This window comes from Pteropus medius, unplaced genomic scaffold, assembly GCF_902729225.1.
Source record: "Pteropus medius unplaced genomic scaffold, Ma_sr-lr_union100, whole genome shotgun sequence".
Lineage (NCBI taxonomy): Eukaryota > Metazoa > Chordata > Mammalia > Chiroptera > Pteropodidae > Pteropus > Pteropus medius.
In genome coordinates, this window is record NW_024342467.1 from 13807129 (window position 1) to 13823997 (window position 16869).

Genomic DNA, 16869 nt, shown 5'->3' on the forward strand with positions numbered 1-16869 from the left:
GAAGAGCTACGTGATCATACATTTATTTATATTTGTAATGTAACAAAACTTACTGCATTTACATTTCAAAAGGCATGGATGATATTGATAGAAATGAGAGGAGTGATATCATACACAACTAAGAATTCTTTTTATCAATGATGTTAAAGGCTACAGAATTCAAGAATTCATTGAGCTGAAAAGGTACAGTAACAAAATTACTTTTTGCCATTTTTTTAATGCACTAAGCAACAATTACATTAAAGGTGGGCTAGACTATGTCCTTATTTTAATTAGTATATTAATCTCACAATTCTTTAGAGTAAAAGAACTCATTATTTTGAGAAATAACTTAGCCTCAAGTATGAACACCTTAAGAATCTTTAATTAGGTAATAGGTTCTTAGACATGAATCCAAAAGTACAAGCAACAAAAGAAAACATAAACAAATTAGACTTTATCAAAATTAAAAACTTTTATGCTTCAAAGAACACCATCAAGAAAACGAAATTACTATCCACGGAACTGGAGAAAATATTTACAAATCATATATCTGATAAGAGACTGGTAGCTAGAATATATGAAGAACTCTTAGAACTTAACAATAAAAAGACAGTCCAATTGAAAAATGGAAAAAGGATCGGAGCAGGCATTCTTCATAGATATACAAGTGGCCAATCATGAAAAGATGATCGATATCATTAGTCATCAGAAAAATGCAAATCAAAACCACAATGAGACACCACTGAACACCGACAAGAGTGGTTAAAATACAGACAGACAATAACAAGTGTTGAAGAGGACATGGAGAAATAGAAACCTTCACACATTGTCGGTAGGAACACAAAATGATACAGTGCTTTGGAAAACAGTTCCTCAAAAAGTTAAACTTAGGGTTACTCTATGACTCAGCAATTCCACTCCTACGTACATAACCAGGAGAAATGAAAATATATTCACATAAAAACTTGTACACACATGTTCATTGTAGCATTTTAATAACAGCCAAAAAGAAGAAACAACTCAAATCCATCAAATGATGAATGGACAAACAAAATGTGGTATCTCCATAATATCAAAGCACTACTGGGCTACAAAAGGGAATGAAGTACTGATGTATGCTACAACACGGATGAACCTTGACAACATTATGTTAAGCAAAAGAAGCCAGACACAGAAAGGCCATATATTATGTGACTCCATTTACATGAAATATCCAGATAAGGCAAATCTATGGAGACAAAAAGTTGATTCATGATTGCCTCAGCCCATGAGACGGGGATGGGGTCAGAGCTGGAGAAAATGGAGAATGACTGTTCATGGTACAGAGTTTCTGTTTTGCAATAAAATGTTCTAAAACATTGATTGAGATGATGCTTGCACAACTCTTTGAATATTTTAAAAACTACTGAACTGTATACTTTAAATGGCTAAATTCTATGGTTAATTATACCTTAATAAAGCTATTATTATAAAAAGAATAAGAACCCTAGACTCTATCCCCAAACTGTTGAACTCTGTAAAATCAAAGTCATCCTTTACCCCAGTAAGTGCATATGTTCTCAAAAAGCCATAATTTCAGAAGGTTTTATAAAGGAATTGCTTTAATCTTAGCCCAATTCTATACAAGTTGCTTCTCATATGTAGAGAAAAAGCTCCTCAAGAAAATAATTTACTCAAGTTGATTCTTACACCTTCCTTGCAGAGGCATTTTCTTCTAGTATCTATATTATTTTAAAATCTATATCATGCTGTATCCATTCTTCCCTCAAGTATTGAAGCAAGAACACTGGTATCAACTCTAAGATTGAAAAAATATTTTGGTAAACAGATAGCAAATACTGTATCCCATGTGTAATCTTGTAAAAATAAAAACAATTTTTGCCTTAACCCATTGTGGGTTTATTTATTAATAGAGCATTTATTTGTTACTAATGACTCTCCAACCCTGAATTTTGAGTTGTGTGCATTCTTCTTTCTGTTTAGACCTGTTTTTGTCTTCAACATTATCCCATTTGGCTCTTGAATGAGACTAATGAGACATTAATTTGCATCCTTGTTTCTTAACAATTTGGGGCCACTTTGTTCCCCAGTTTTTCCCATATATAGTTTTATAAGTCTTCTAATAGAGTTCAAATTCATTCAAATACTCTCAAAAGGTCGCAAATTTTTTAGACTCTGGCTATTGAGCTCATGTATAAAATGAGTGACTCCTTTCATGGGCTCATGATGCCAATCCACAAAATTTTTCCAGGTATACAATTTCTTTATTTTCATATTCTCATTATTTACTCAATAGAGAAAAGCTAAGGCACAGAGAAGTAGAATGGTTTTGGGAAACAGCATGATTAACTTCCTACAGAAAAGTACCACTAACAGTTTTCAATATAGAATACTCAATATATAAAATGATCATGTATTTTGAATCTCTAAAACTTCCAACTGCAAATCCTACAAAATCCACCTTAGCCAGTGAAAACAGAAGAGCTATCTCAGACGACAGCTGGGTCAAACACAGAAAGAAACATTTATTTAAGGTAATCCCCAAAATAAGCTGGATAACAATAATACCTTGCATTTAGTACATCCTTATGATGGACCAGGAAGTATTCTAACCATTTTATGTGCTTTATCCTGTTCAATACTCATAATAGCCATAGGGTAGGGGTGGTGTATTTTATCCTCATTCATAGATGAAGAAACTCAAATAGCTTAAGCAACTTGCCAGAGGTCACAGAGATAAGTAATGAAGAGGTCAACATTTGTACCCAGGCAGTATCATCATTGTAGAACCTGTTCCAATTACCATGTTTCACTTTTAGAGTGACTGAAGTAGGTCTCATCCCATATTTGCTCCAAAAGGAATGAAACTAGAAAGAGAAGGGCAAGCTAAGGCTCACTTAAGCTCTTTTCATATATTTCTAGATAATTACTAGTTTGCTGCAAGCAGAGTGACGAATGGTAAAGAGGGTCACGCATTCAAGAACTGTGATCAAAGCAGCTAGAACTATTGGGTCCACCTTCTGAAGCGGCTGGCGGTAAAGGCATCTGTGCTCAAACTAAATCCCGAACTCTACTCTCTAAACAGAGTGCACCAGCTCTCTGAGGTCAGCTCCCAGGGAAGACGACAGTGAACCTGGGAGAGAAGCTGAGCAGAGCTTCAACAGTTCCAGACTGTCCCACTCAACACCAAAAAAAGGATGCAAGGGGTTAAAAAAACTGTTAACTAGACATGAAATAAAAGCACTCACCCTCCCCCAAGTACATCTGACTTATTTTGACAGCTGTGGGGGTCCCGGTCTGCCTCTTCACTCCTCACTAGGATGCCTGGTAAGCAGGCTGCCTCCGAGCAGGCCAGGCCCACTCTGCTCACAGCCCCCTATCAGACCTTCAGTGATGGGGGAAGCCTCTCAGGGCAGTGGACATGCAACAGCAAAGGAACCCACACAAAGTGTTCAACCGGGTCCTGGGTCCTTCACTCATGGGGATGCATCAACAGCCAGGGCTCTACAGACATGTGAGGAAAACCAATAAACAGGAATGAAAAGGACCAATGTTTAAAATCCAACTTGTAGACAAAGCACAGTCAACTAAAAGTTAGAGGTAGAGAATCTAATACAAGTGTTATAAACCTCAATACAAAAATAGTTTAATTAACAAAATCGGAGTTGAGGAGTGGGAAGAGAGAGGGAAGGCACACTAATTTGCACATAGTTTATAACAAAGAGTCAACGGGCACTGTCTGAGGTTGGCACACTACAAAATAAGAACATTACTTAAGTCAAAAGCAAACACAAAAGGAACTGAAAATAAAAGAACACAATATCAGGAGGCAGAAGTGGGACAGGCTGTGTGAGGAACCACACGCGTGAGTAAAGAGGGCGTCAACAAATACTGCTCAAGGTTGATCAAACAAGAACTGGAAAGACAGTGTCCAAATTTATTACGGTAACTACAGAAGAAACTGTACCAGGTGGCTGCCTGTGGGAAGTAGACTTAGTGGTTAAGGTCTGGTGGAAAAGAAGGCTTTACCTTTTATTGAATACTATTCTGTTCTTTTTAATTTTTAACCATAGGCATGTCTCTCGTAATTAGAAAAAGAAACTAGTCTAATTTTTAAGTAGCATGGCACAGAAAGACCAGAGAAGTTGAAGTTGCCTACTTATACGTTGGACATCCTGGTCAAGAGACCTAAACCTTTCTGAGGCTCGGTCTCCACAATAGCAAAATAGGGGAAATGCCTCCCTCAGAGAGTAGATTTGAGCCAATTAAAGGAAATAATCTGATTCTGAAAAAAATCTAGTTCAGTGTCAGACTTATTTCTCAATAAATATTAATTGAAGATTGTTGCATCCCCTTTCCATCCTTAAAGATGCTACCCCAGCCCCCAGCACGGCCACCTCTAAGGTCTCAGTTTCAAAGGAAGGAAGCTCTCTTCAGAATCCCGTGCCAGGCTAGCATGCCTTCCCCTACAGTCAAATGGGTCATCCCAGTGTCTTAAAGAACCTTTGTTTTTCAATATTCAAACACTAAATTCACTTTTGCTCAAACAGGATTGACACTGCAAACAGGAAATACAACTGAGAACAGGAAGCTATACATTGCAACTTCTCCAAACAAATACCACAGGCCAAATCCACCTATATACAGCAAGAAAGAGAAATCTGCTATGTGCCTAAATCTTATGAGATACGATGCTCTGCAACAGCCGAAAACACCTTTCCACTGACCTGGGGCTGATACCTAAGATATCTGAGTGGGGCTTGAACTCCCTCAGGTTAAGGCATTGCCCCTATTGCCCTGCAAATATTTCTGGGAGTAATTTGTCAGAGCCTTTCCAATGCACTTAGCCCTGAGTTTGAGTTGCGAGGGAAGAGACGCTAAAAACAGGTTCAAAAATGGGACAACTATCCACAGACAGCAGTCTCGGGAAGGGGCCCTGTGCGGTCAAGGAAGCCACAGCATTAGGGACCACAGAAGAGTGCTGGAGGTTAAAGTAGGCGTACACATAGAAGGATGTTTGTTACCTACTTCAAGGCACTGCCTAGTGCCATGCCTGGTCACACATCTGCACATGCAGCCCAAGTGCAACCACATGGTCTCGCTCATTCTTCTCTTCAGCTGCAAGGCCCAACATGATAAATGCCTCTAGGACAGGGCTTCTCAAACTTTTATGTGTATCTGGGGATCTTGTTAAAATGCTAATTCAGACTCAGCAGGTCTGGGTGGGAACAGAGATGCAGCATTTCTAACAAGCTCCCAGGTGACATCCATGCTGTTGGTCTGCCTGCCGACCATACTTTGAGTAGAAGGGGGCTAGAAAAACCATTCCTTTTCAATGCAATGTCCACTCCTCTAACCCTGGCTCATTGATAGTCCCTGAACCAAAAGCAACAGTATCCTAGCTGGGGAAGAGGCAGCATACAGTGGTTTTGAGGGCAGAGCATTGTCCTTGGAGTCACACAGACATGAATTCAAATTTCAGTTGTGCCACATAGTAGCTACGTGACCTTGGGCAAATCATTTAAACCTCTCTATCCCTGAGATTCTTCAATTGTCAAACAGTGGAAATATCTACCTCGCAGAGAGGCTGTCAACATTAAAAATAAATAATGCAGCAGCAGCGCATTTAGCTTGCTGCCACTAGATGGTCTCTGCCTTAATTCATCTCACGTTTAAACTGCCAGGACGACCTCCCTCTAATCTGCATCCATCACATCAGTACATTGCTTCAGGAACTTCTTAGTGACTGCCAGCCAAATCAAAGGGAAACTCCAGCCTGCCCACTATGCACATACTTCTCAGATCCCTCCCATTCCTTCCTGTTCAGCATCATCTCTGGTTATTACCCCCTCTCCAGGCAAATCACCTCTGTGTCACCATAAAATTTACTAATTCTGAAATGTGGACACAAGCATTTAGAGATCTAAGGAACTTCTAAGCAATCGCCTGGTCCAAACTCTTCATTTCACAAGACAGAAAATACAATCCAGAAAGGTTAAGTGACTCGGCCTTGATAACAAAATTATTACCACTCAGTATGAAACCTGGTTTGTGGATTTCCACTTCAAATGTTCTGTATCTTTTCCCATCTTCTCTCCGGCAAATCTCAGGAACCATGGAAAACTCAGTTAAATAAAAGCCGTTCCCCCATCCCACCCCAATTTATTCCACGACCTCTCAGAACACAGCATAAAGTTTATGCTTTGGTTTATTCAACGTGATGCCAAAACATACGACTGACTCAGTCAACAAATTAAGAAAGAAAATCAATGCAATCAATTATTTGCCTTAGTATAGACCAAATCAATTATTACAACACATGCTAGTTACTATTTTTGAAATCTGTCTTGCTAAAACTTAGATTGCTAATTACCTTATTTTAGGTGACTGTCTTCTTTCCATCTAAATTACATCTCTTGAAAAGAGTAACTTTATCTTATTCATCATTGAATTCTCCACTGCTCTGACAAGGCATCTTGCTCCCTTCTTTATATACTCTGTATATATATAACTGCTAATTTACTGTATTAAAGGTGCATTATTTTTCATAATGTTGAGTTTTATTACCCTTGTAATATTTCTTATCTAACCTACTTTGTTATAGTCTTATTTGCTCATATTGTTTTATTTTGATATATTTTCCCATTCGATGGCATAAAACTTAGAAAGATGATTCTCAATGGCTATGTGTTTTTATTTATTCATATATAGCTTTGTAGCACAAAAATATTTCACATCTGTGTACTTTATATCTCCGATCACACAACATATATCTTGAGTGTTAAAAACATGTGTTCTACTTTTTATCATTTCCCCAAACTATAATCCCTCATTTCTACCAAAGTACTTGAAGCTATGCTATACACATTACAGAAGGACTAAGAGAATCATTGTTCTTCTACTGCTGTAACACACACAAGCTAGCAATTGGTATATTGAAATTTTTAAAAAGTAAAAAAAAAAAAAAAACCCCAATAATGATATGTGCTATATACACAAAGATATGTGCAAGTTGCACACTACTATAAATTCTCAGAATAAAATAAAAAATATGATTTTAAGTATCGAAAACCATATAATACCATTATAGAAAAACACTTGCATTGTGAAAATTCACTATTTACAGGCATCCTGGAGATAATCCTTTTTAAAGCAATCCTTTGGAATAAGTGATTTGTATATCTTATAAATCCAAATTTTCATATACTAGATTTTCTCAAAGAAAAGTACATGAAAAAAGAAGAAAATCATTATTTACTATTATACACTATGATGAAAACAGCTTTTTTCTTAATCTCCAAGCTTTAAAAAATAGTTCCATTCCTAAATCAATATTTTTTACATAAACCTATGTCCTTGAAATACCCACGGTTTTCAGTAACCTGAGTTACTTGGGAATTTTTAGTTAGGAAGATACCTGGACAAAAGTGACTGTTTTACCTCTTTAAGCTTCATTTTAACCTTCCGATATTCATACCCTAGAGGTTCCAGATTCTTATCCACAAAGTGATTATGGTTTAGGACTGAATCAGATTTGTAACAAATGTCCACTGGGATCCTTCGACCTATCATCGACGGGCAGAACCGATATGTCTTCTAGCTCACTAAATCCTTTCCCCTGACCTCAGGGACTTTCCACAATGTTACATGGTTAGAAGCTTTCTTTCACAAATGATAAAAATAAATAAATAAATGGTTTCAAAATAGAAAAATGAAAACCCAAGTCATTACATAGCATCGAAAGGCTACCTGCATCTACCACCTTATGCCCAAACAAACGTTCTCATGTGTATGGTATGGAATATCCTTCTTTAAGGTTTTGAGTTTCATTGTCTCTAATTTCATCTGATTACTGACATGCCCCATTTATATTAACACTTCAATATATCTAGACACACAATGGCATAAAATTTCTGACAGTGATCTATAATTGTCTAGAACTCTTTATGATTTGTCTTAAATTTTCCAGAAAAAAATAAAGCACAAATCTAATAAAATGAAATCTCTGACTTTGTAATAAATATTACCATATCGAAATAAAACTAACAGCAAACATTGATAAATAAAATACATGCTCTTACTCTTTTTCTTAAAAGGTAATTTAGCATGTCATTTTCTCCTTTTTTGCTTCTGGTCTTAAAATCCATTTCTCCTCAAAAAAAGAAAATAAAAAGCATATCCAAAGAAAGAGAAGAAAAAATTACAAAGTACAATATTTTTTAAGCTACAAACTGTACAAAAATCTGTCACCATCTATGTTACAATTCTAGTCATCAATAAGGTACTTTTTTTCAATGCACTACTCAAAAATCAATTATATCAACTCTTTTGTATAGAGAAGCAGCACACCTTTCAGACAACTGGTATTAATGAGTAGACATGACTATAGAATCTCCATCTGTTTCTCTGACAAAGCTGTGGCTACTCTAGTCTCTCATTGAAATTCCATTAATCTGGTGTACCAAGGTCCAATGTGAAAATCAAAACTCCATCTAACCCTTTATCAGCTCACAATAACCTACAAGTGAACTCTGCCTGTTAGCATGCAGCAAGTTATGATTTTGCTATCAATCAGGCAGTTGGCCAATGGGGGGAAAAAAAAAAGGCAGGCTGGAAACAGCATGTCTGGCAGGGCTGGGAGACTTTGTTTTTGTTTTCTGTTTTTATCCTCTTTCAATTTCTATAGGGTGTCTGGACCTTGTGAGATTATGTGTTATTCTCCTTGGCTGTGATTTAATTGCTATCAGCAATCAAGTCGAAGCATCACTGAAGTGTGCTTGAATTTCATTAGAAGATATAACTTATGCTACTTTCCTACGGTACCTAATAAACCATAAAGAAACCAAAACACATATGGCTTGAGGGAATAACTGGAAAATTAGGTAGCCATTTGGGAACTGAGTGAACTTTTGAACCAGAGGAACAGAGAAAAAGAAATATTAAAGGAAAAGACAGACTTAGAATGCACACAGAGATGTGCAGGTTTGACCTTTTCAGTACCTTGAAATTACATTAGCATTATGAAAAATACATATCATATTTAGAGTTTATAATCCATCAAAGTTCAGATACTTTGTTAGTGCCTACCATAAGGTAAAAGTCAAAAGGACAAAACAACAATCTGATTTGACAAAAGGCCTTTGGGTGACCTGTGCTAATTTAGTTATACTTATTGTTAAATGCATTATCTTTTTATAATTAATATGTCATTAGGCTGAAGTCACATAATGAAGGAAAATTTATTCAGCAAGGGAAAGAACAGATACAAAATCTAAGCTGCAGGAAGGAAAACTGATATGACTAGATGATATTTTAGAGTAGGAATTAAAAGTCCAAGTCTTAAAATTAATTTATAATATTCTTAGAAAATATAAAACTATCGATAATGATAATACTTACACACCAAAAATGAATAATAAAAGTTAAATTTTCAATCCACTTAAGAATTGCTTATGTGAACACTAATGGAAATGCACCAATATATAACAAAAAATAAATTTTAAACATATTATTAAATAATACCAAAATATTGATAAATTAACCTTTTAACAATAAATCTTTTTCATGTTATTAATGTATTTCCTGTCTATTTGGTTATGAAAATAAACATATAAATTATTTATTCATAAAAAAGAAAATATAATAATCATGTAAATGCATGATAATATAATAACAATTCATGTTCTCTAACAAAGCACCGGCTCTCATAGATTTTAATTGCTGGATTTCTTAAGTTGCAATTTTTTTTAAGAATGCATATAATGTTCACTTGTACATCAAAATATTTATGCTATTTTTAGAAACCTCGAGTATATATTCTATTTCCTTCATTATGTGACTTCAGCCTAATGACATATTAATTATAAAAAGATAATGCATTTAACAATAAGTATAACTATGCATTTAACAATAAGTATTCCATGTGTGTGTATATGTATATTTATATGCTGCTGAATATAAACATTCTGCCTCTGTATATGTATACAGACACACATACTAATTTCCATCTACCAACATTTTAAAGAGAAGCAAAACAAATCATTGTAATGTGTCTGAAAAATAGTTCCTCAAGTAATAATTAGCTGTTTGCCTGAAAATATTAATTCATAGTTTATAAAACACTTTCGAGTAGAAATGCTTTTGAAGATCAGGTTACAAAGGGTAATGCTCTCTTCTGCATAGTAGGTGTGACTGAAGAATGCGCATCTTTTTTAAAAAATAGATAGGAAATAGAAGAGAAAGAAATCCTTTCCTTTAAAAACAGGAATTAAATGTTTGCTAAAATGTAAAATTCAACATAAAATGGATATGATTATTATTGCTACACATTGTACAAAGTTCTGAATATAAAGAAAAGATTGTGTTGTTCCGAATCAGTGGTTAGGATGTTTATCACTTATGCATGGCCTTGACTTATCCCTGTTCTGCAATAGACATAATTTTATACCTCATAAAAGCAATTTATGTTTCCAAAGGGAATAATCTGGATAACATAAAATGTGGAGTGCTCTGTTGCAGGAAGCATATTTTCATTCGGCAGTTGTATTTAGAGATGGAACTGCACAGTTTGATCATCATATAGTGGCAGAAGGCATCATTCATTTCTATGTCTATGTGAAACTTTGAGTGCCACAAATTAATATGCATGGCTAATTTATCGATACACATTCTTAGTTTATAACTACATATCACCCTTACAAGGGCTCTATAATGCAGATGCACTCAACTGCCTATAACAGAGAAAGTACACAGTACACTAAAAACAAGTTTCATAACTTTGGTAAGTTTTTAAAAATTACTGAGATAAACAATCAACTTTACTGCTAACTCAATTAATACAAAGCACTATAATACAACTACATAATGTGGGCCATTTTTAGGTGACAATCAGAAAAATGAAAATGTGTATTAAAAGAAGCATTTGATGAAAACCTGTCTCAATGTGAGAAACAATGTAGGAATAATTGATTTAATATTTTATGAATTCATTATATATGAAGTTTGCAGGAAAAAAGATCAAAATCCTTTTCATTATTTATAAAATAAATAATACAACAAGCCATTAGCAGCATAATAAAATTAAGCAAGAATCTGATAATATTAAATTAACCAACAAACTTACCAATAATATTCATACAGTGATGCGAGCACTCTTCTAAAAATTCTAGTAAAAAATATTTCCCAGGAAAAGGAAGAACTACATACTTAGGAAAACCACTAGAGAGAGCTCTTCTGTTCCTTAAAAGGTTCTGGTAAAGATAAGTTAACTGAAGCCTCTGCATTTATCTGCTTTCTGACAAGGCCACCACCTCTGCATACTGCATTGTTTTGTGTTAGAGTGTCAAGAGGTATATTCTATGGGAAGATATCACATACCATCAGAGGGGGCTTCATCATCTTTATCATATCTTTCAGAGGCTAAAGAAATAGTGTCTGGAGGCCCAGCAAAAGGGTCATCATATTCTTCCCCATCTTCTGTATCACCTATAAAAGAATCAGAAAAAAGCCTTTCATAATTTAGTCATCTTAAAAAAGTTACTTTTTCAGAAGAGGTAAATTTTCCTAACAAACTTAGTCCTATTTTAATGTATATCCGCTATAATTTAGATAAAGTTTTTGAAGGTCAGTATGTTCCTGCTTATTTCTGGTACAAAAGAGTACAAATTCTAAAATTATGATGGTCTCTACAAAGATAAATACGAAAAAAGTAAAAGCAAGGTAAAACAGTGTATATCCAAAACAAGCAAACAGATCCAAATGACAAAAAAAAAAACAAAAAAAACCCACCATGGGAAGCACAACTGAGAAAATAATTCAATTTACCTAGTCAGTGTTTAAAAAATTATGATGAGAAATGGATCATTCAAAGTCATATGAACATGTTTTCATTAAAAATCACAGGATAACATTTGAGTAGATTAAAAATGGTAACATACTACTAAATGAAAATTGAAGGTGTCTAGTTTGTAAATAACCTTGTTTGAATTTAAAAGGTTTATATGAGTTATAAAGCAGCTTTTCCCATATACGTTTCCTGTTCTTGAAATGAAATTGAGTATTTTTAATCTATTGTAAAATGCTCTAGCCAGTTTTAATATCCTAGCCAGTTTTCTACATGATTTACAAATCCTAGGATGGATGGATGGATGGATGGTTGGTTTGAAGTCATTTAATCCCCACAGTTAAATCTTGTGGTTTGGGTTTTTCTCACATACTCATTTAGAATAATTTTCTTTTTGAGAAAAGAGTGAATTAGATATTTGCTAGCTGAGTTATAAATAAACACTCATTTTTCACCTATATTCAACAACAAAGAAAAATATATACTTAATACTAGATCAATTATCTGTTTACAATTCTAGTTACCTGCTAACAATTCAAGAGAAAACCAGCCACCTTAGGGATTACCCAAAAAACATGGCGAAAACCTCCACGGGAACCCTAGAGTACCTACAGTGTTACTTTTAGATCATAGTTGCTGAGTAGATCCAAATTAAAGCTCCTAGTCTCTTCAAAATGATCTCTGTATCCTCTGACACCCATTTGATGGGTAGCACCCTACTTTTCACCATGTTTTTGGTAGAGGAAATAGCCTCTTTCAAGACAACATTATCAAAGTAATAAAAAATCAATATTCATCTCTATTTCCTTATAACTGTAATAGTTCATCAGCATTTGTCATCCTTATCCTGAAAGGAAAGATGGGAATATCTCCCATCAAACAATAAGAGCAGAAGAGATGACTATCTTATTGTCCTTAGAGATCCAACTAGTAGGTGCACCCATACATGATGATGTATCTTCCCCAATTAAAATTACAAGGAACATATACGAATACTACTCATTCTTCAGATCTTAATTTCTCTTTCTTATGAGATATTCAAAGGATTTTTCAGAACATTCGATGATCCCTTACAATTTTGCTTTTATGGAAAGAACAATGCTCTAACTTAAAACATGAGATAAGAGAGAACCTCAAAAAATGCTAGTAAAAATACATTTCGACATGGAATGATGGCTCATTGAATATGTAGTAGTAAAGACCACAAAATTCTCAGTTGCTCTTAGTTGTAAGAGTATTCTTATATCCTTAATAAAGTTTTTATAAAGTGGATTTTCTAAGGATATTTCATATCATGAGGTATAAAATAAATCTTGCTGTAAAAAAAAGTATTAGGGTACTTCAAATACATCATCAGAACCTAACACTTAGCATATTACACTATTATGAATATAAAAATACAACAATAAAACCAATGAATATATAAAAAGAATTTTGAAAAATATTCAGATGCTCAGGCTTAAATCAATTAAACTCTATGTGGAAATAAGCAGAAAAAATTAAAACTTAAAAAGTTTTGAAAATCAGAATTAGTTTTTTATCCTTTGACAATATCCACTATGTATTTTATATGTATGTCCATGTATATACACACACATGCACACACCAATCTATATTTACATAGCAAAAAATCAATTGAAGTTATAAATTCAATAATACTTAGTATGAATTAAAAATATTCTATACGAATTGGTCACCCACATGCTAAAAACCTCTGTGGTTTTTGTTTTTTCAAAAAAAAAAAAAATGTTTGGATTTATCTTCAACTTACTCATTCTAAGAACTGCAGCTCATTTCAAATATTTTTTTTTTAAAAATTAGTGTGGTATTTATATTTATCTAAGACAAAAGAAATTAAGTACTGCTACTAGACTCAATTCTTCCTTTTTTTTTTTTTTAAGATTTCCTTGAATTAACTCAGAAAGTAAAGACAAATCTCTGTGGAATTTCACAGGGTTATTCCCTTTTTAACCCACATTAAGTTGAAGGGACACATCATTTTTCAAAATGGTCTTCTTCGTTTTACTGTTGTTTCAGTGATGATCCATCCCTTTTCCTCCCTCTCTAATTATTTTTTTCAACCCAATAAAGAGCTGCTGTATTATAAGGAGCTTTAATTAAACACAGGGGTCGCTGTTGAGTAGGGCAAAGCAATTTTTTTTTTTCTCCCCAGGGACTGAGTATTTGCAGCTATACCTACAAAGACTTCTGTAAATTAAAAGGAAAATGTTCAACTTGTGTTTATGTAATAGAAAACTGAACTCCAAAGCAACGATGGGCATCAGGTAAACGTATCCAATACAATTTACAGACATAATTGAAAGCATTACAGCCTAATCAGACATCTAAAAGAAAAGCACGCTCAAATGAAATGTCTACAGAATCATTAGTTGGCAGCCATTCTATTACAATCACACATAATGTCAGTGGTGCCTTGAGCCTGTGCCAATGACAACAGCATAAATTTTGCATCTCATTTCTGTGGTCATAAAATTAATGATCAGTTTAAAAATACTTCTTTGTTGAAGTTATTGCGCAAAGAAAAGACATGAATGTGTCCCTGTTATGTACTCAGAAGGATAATTATGGGGTTGTTGCTCATTAATACTGTTTCTTGTTTCCTTAGAAAAGCATTTGATTTATCCCACAACTTTCAAAAGTTTAATTAATGATACAAAGTTAACAGTCTAAAAGACAACGATCTAAGATTTCCCTTCCCATATTCAGTGGCAACTTAAATATCACAGCACAACCAAGACTTAATTGTACTACAGTAGCATATTTCTCTGAAAAACATACTTAAATTTAAAATAGTTGGGTTTAAATCACTATTTTCCCTTCTATTTAATATGGCTCATCATCGATTAACATTTGCCTAAATGCCTGGAGTTGAAGCCCACCAGCAACTGAACCATCATGATCTCTACCACAACTGAAGTTGATTTAATCAATTTACTGTTTATTTTGTCAGAGTCCTGTTTTAAACACACTCAGGTAAACATTAAACTAAACGTTATAACTAAAATTTAGATGATAACCCTTCCCTTGTATAGAGCATGAAAGACAAACTTGAAAGGAAAAACTACTTGAATGAAAACAAATTAATTTCTAATTCTCTATTCTGTTTATGTGTCCAAACTAATTTCTCAAATAATAATACACAGTTAAATAGATAAGCATTTAACTTGTCATTTCTTCCCTTCTCTTTTTTACTTTTTCAATTAGAGTTGACATTCAATATTATTTTATATTAGTTTCAGGTATGCAGCATAGTGGTTAGACATTTATATAATTTACAAAGTGATCCCCCAGATAAGTCTAGTACCCATCTGGCACCATATATAGTTATTACAATATTATTGACTATATTTCCTATACTATACTATATGTCATTTCTTAAGGGACTCTGTAGTTTAATTCTAAAACTCTGAAAGGTTTAGCTCACCACGAATAAGAAGATTCTCTTCATAATTCTTCTACTGTAGGAGAGATAATTTATGGCATGCAAATACGAGGCAGAGTTTTAAAACAAAGATACCATTTCTCAAGCACTACCTCTGAAATATACTCGACTACTTCAGGCCCCATAATCTCAAATATGCTTAACACATTTTTACAAAGCCAGAAGTGGGGGTTGGGGGGAGCTGCAAGTTATCTGCTCAGATTTCTTTGGGGAACTAACTTTCAACAGAACATATACTATGTTAGGAAGGGTAAAGGAAAGGAAATTAAATGTCATGCAAACTTCTGACTTTTCTGCTGTTCTTAAGGATTCCATCAGAACAAACTAAAAGGGGCCCCTTCTTACCTAACAATCCTATTATTTTAAAAAGTAGTTTAGTCCATTAATAAAAACTTAATACAAATGAGGTCAAAGGAAATTGCTAAGTAAATCTATGCATATTTAACAATATCAATGATGTCTCAAGGAAAAAATCTATTAAATATTTTTAATTAGAGAAAAATATTTTAAAGGAGAAAATGAGAGCTGTTTAGCTATGGCATCTAAAGGAAATTGAAAGTAATATATTCACATTTTTTAAAGCTATAGACACTAATATTTCACAAATTTGAAAAATATTCTCTTGAAATATTTCTCATGCTATATGCATGCCTTTCTTTCAGCACTTCAAAATTTCTTCAAAAAAAATTTGAAAAATTATCAGTCAAGATTTACTTAAATTCTCTTGCTAAATGAAGTTGAATCTAAGAAGACACATTAATATATTTATTGAACACCTGCTATGTGTCATGCATAGGTATCTTCGCATTATCTTAATCATTCTATATAGAAATTAATCACACCTAAATTATCACTAGAGTAAAATGATTAATAGAAGAGCAAGATACGACTATAAGTAAAGCTTTTCTAAATCATGTGCCTAACATTTATTAGAATATTCTTCTTTCTATTCAGTTAATAAGTCTTTACTCAATTAGTAACATTTTCATTACAAAAATATTTCAAGTCACATTTAAGAGACCTATGACCTTGTTACATAACAGAGAACAAATTCTAAAATAATCATAATTCTATTCTAAAATAATTCTAAATAAGCATAATTCTAGTACATAAAGCTTATATTCAGGAGTAGTCTATATTACGTGGCTAGACAGTATTCTAGGGTTAGATAGTTATTCTGTCAAGTACAATATTTGAAAGATTTAAGAAGGAATTCTTTATTCTAGATAGAATAAGCAATATTTCAAATGAATGACAGGGACTCGACTAAGCAAGATGAATCCTTGTTGCTGAGATCCAAATCTTTATGTATAAGCAAAATTAACGAATTTAGAAAATCAACTGATTATTTATTCTAAAGTAACAATTTGTCAGACCGTCTCAATGGTAAATCCCAGACTTGAGGATATAAAGAGATAAAATGAGGATCTTCATAAATTAAAGAAATGTAAAGGGAAATATTAAGACTTCATATTGCCATGTAAATAGATGTAAATATAGCGAGATGAAAATTAACTTAATGGACAAGCTTCAATACCTAGGACCCACTGTAATAAAATAAGTTTCTACCAATACAAACTAT

General features: G+C 33.6%; 1 protein-coding gene across 3 annotated transcripts in view; it reads right to left on the minus strand.

Annotated features, from left to right (window-relative positions):
• The window catches only part of SKAP2 (src kinase associated phosphoprotein 2), a 159510-nt gene that overhangs the window by 129593 nt on the left and 13048 nt on the right, over nt 1-16869 (minus strand). For all 3 annotated transcript variants that reach the window (XM_039862591.1, XM_039862590.1, XM_039862589.1), the window contains exon 4: nt 11359-11466. In XM_039862591.1, the coding sequence (XP_039718525.1) occupies nt 11359-11466 (108 nt within the window). The remainder of the gene's footprint in view (nt 1-11358; nt 11467-16869) is intronic.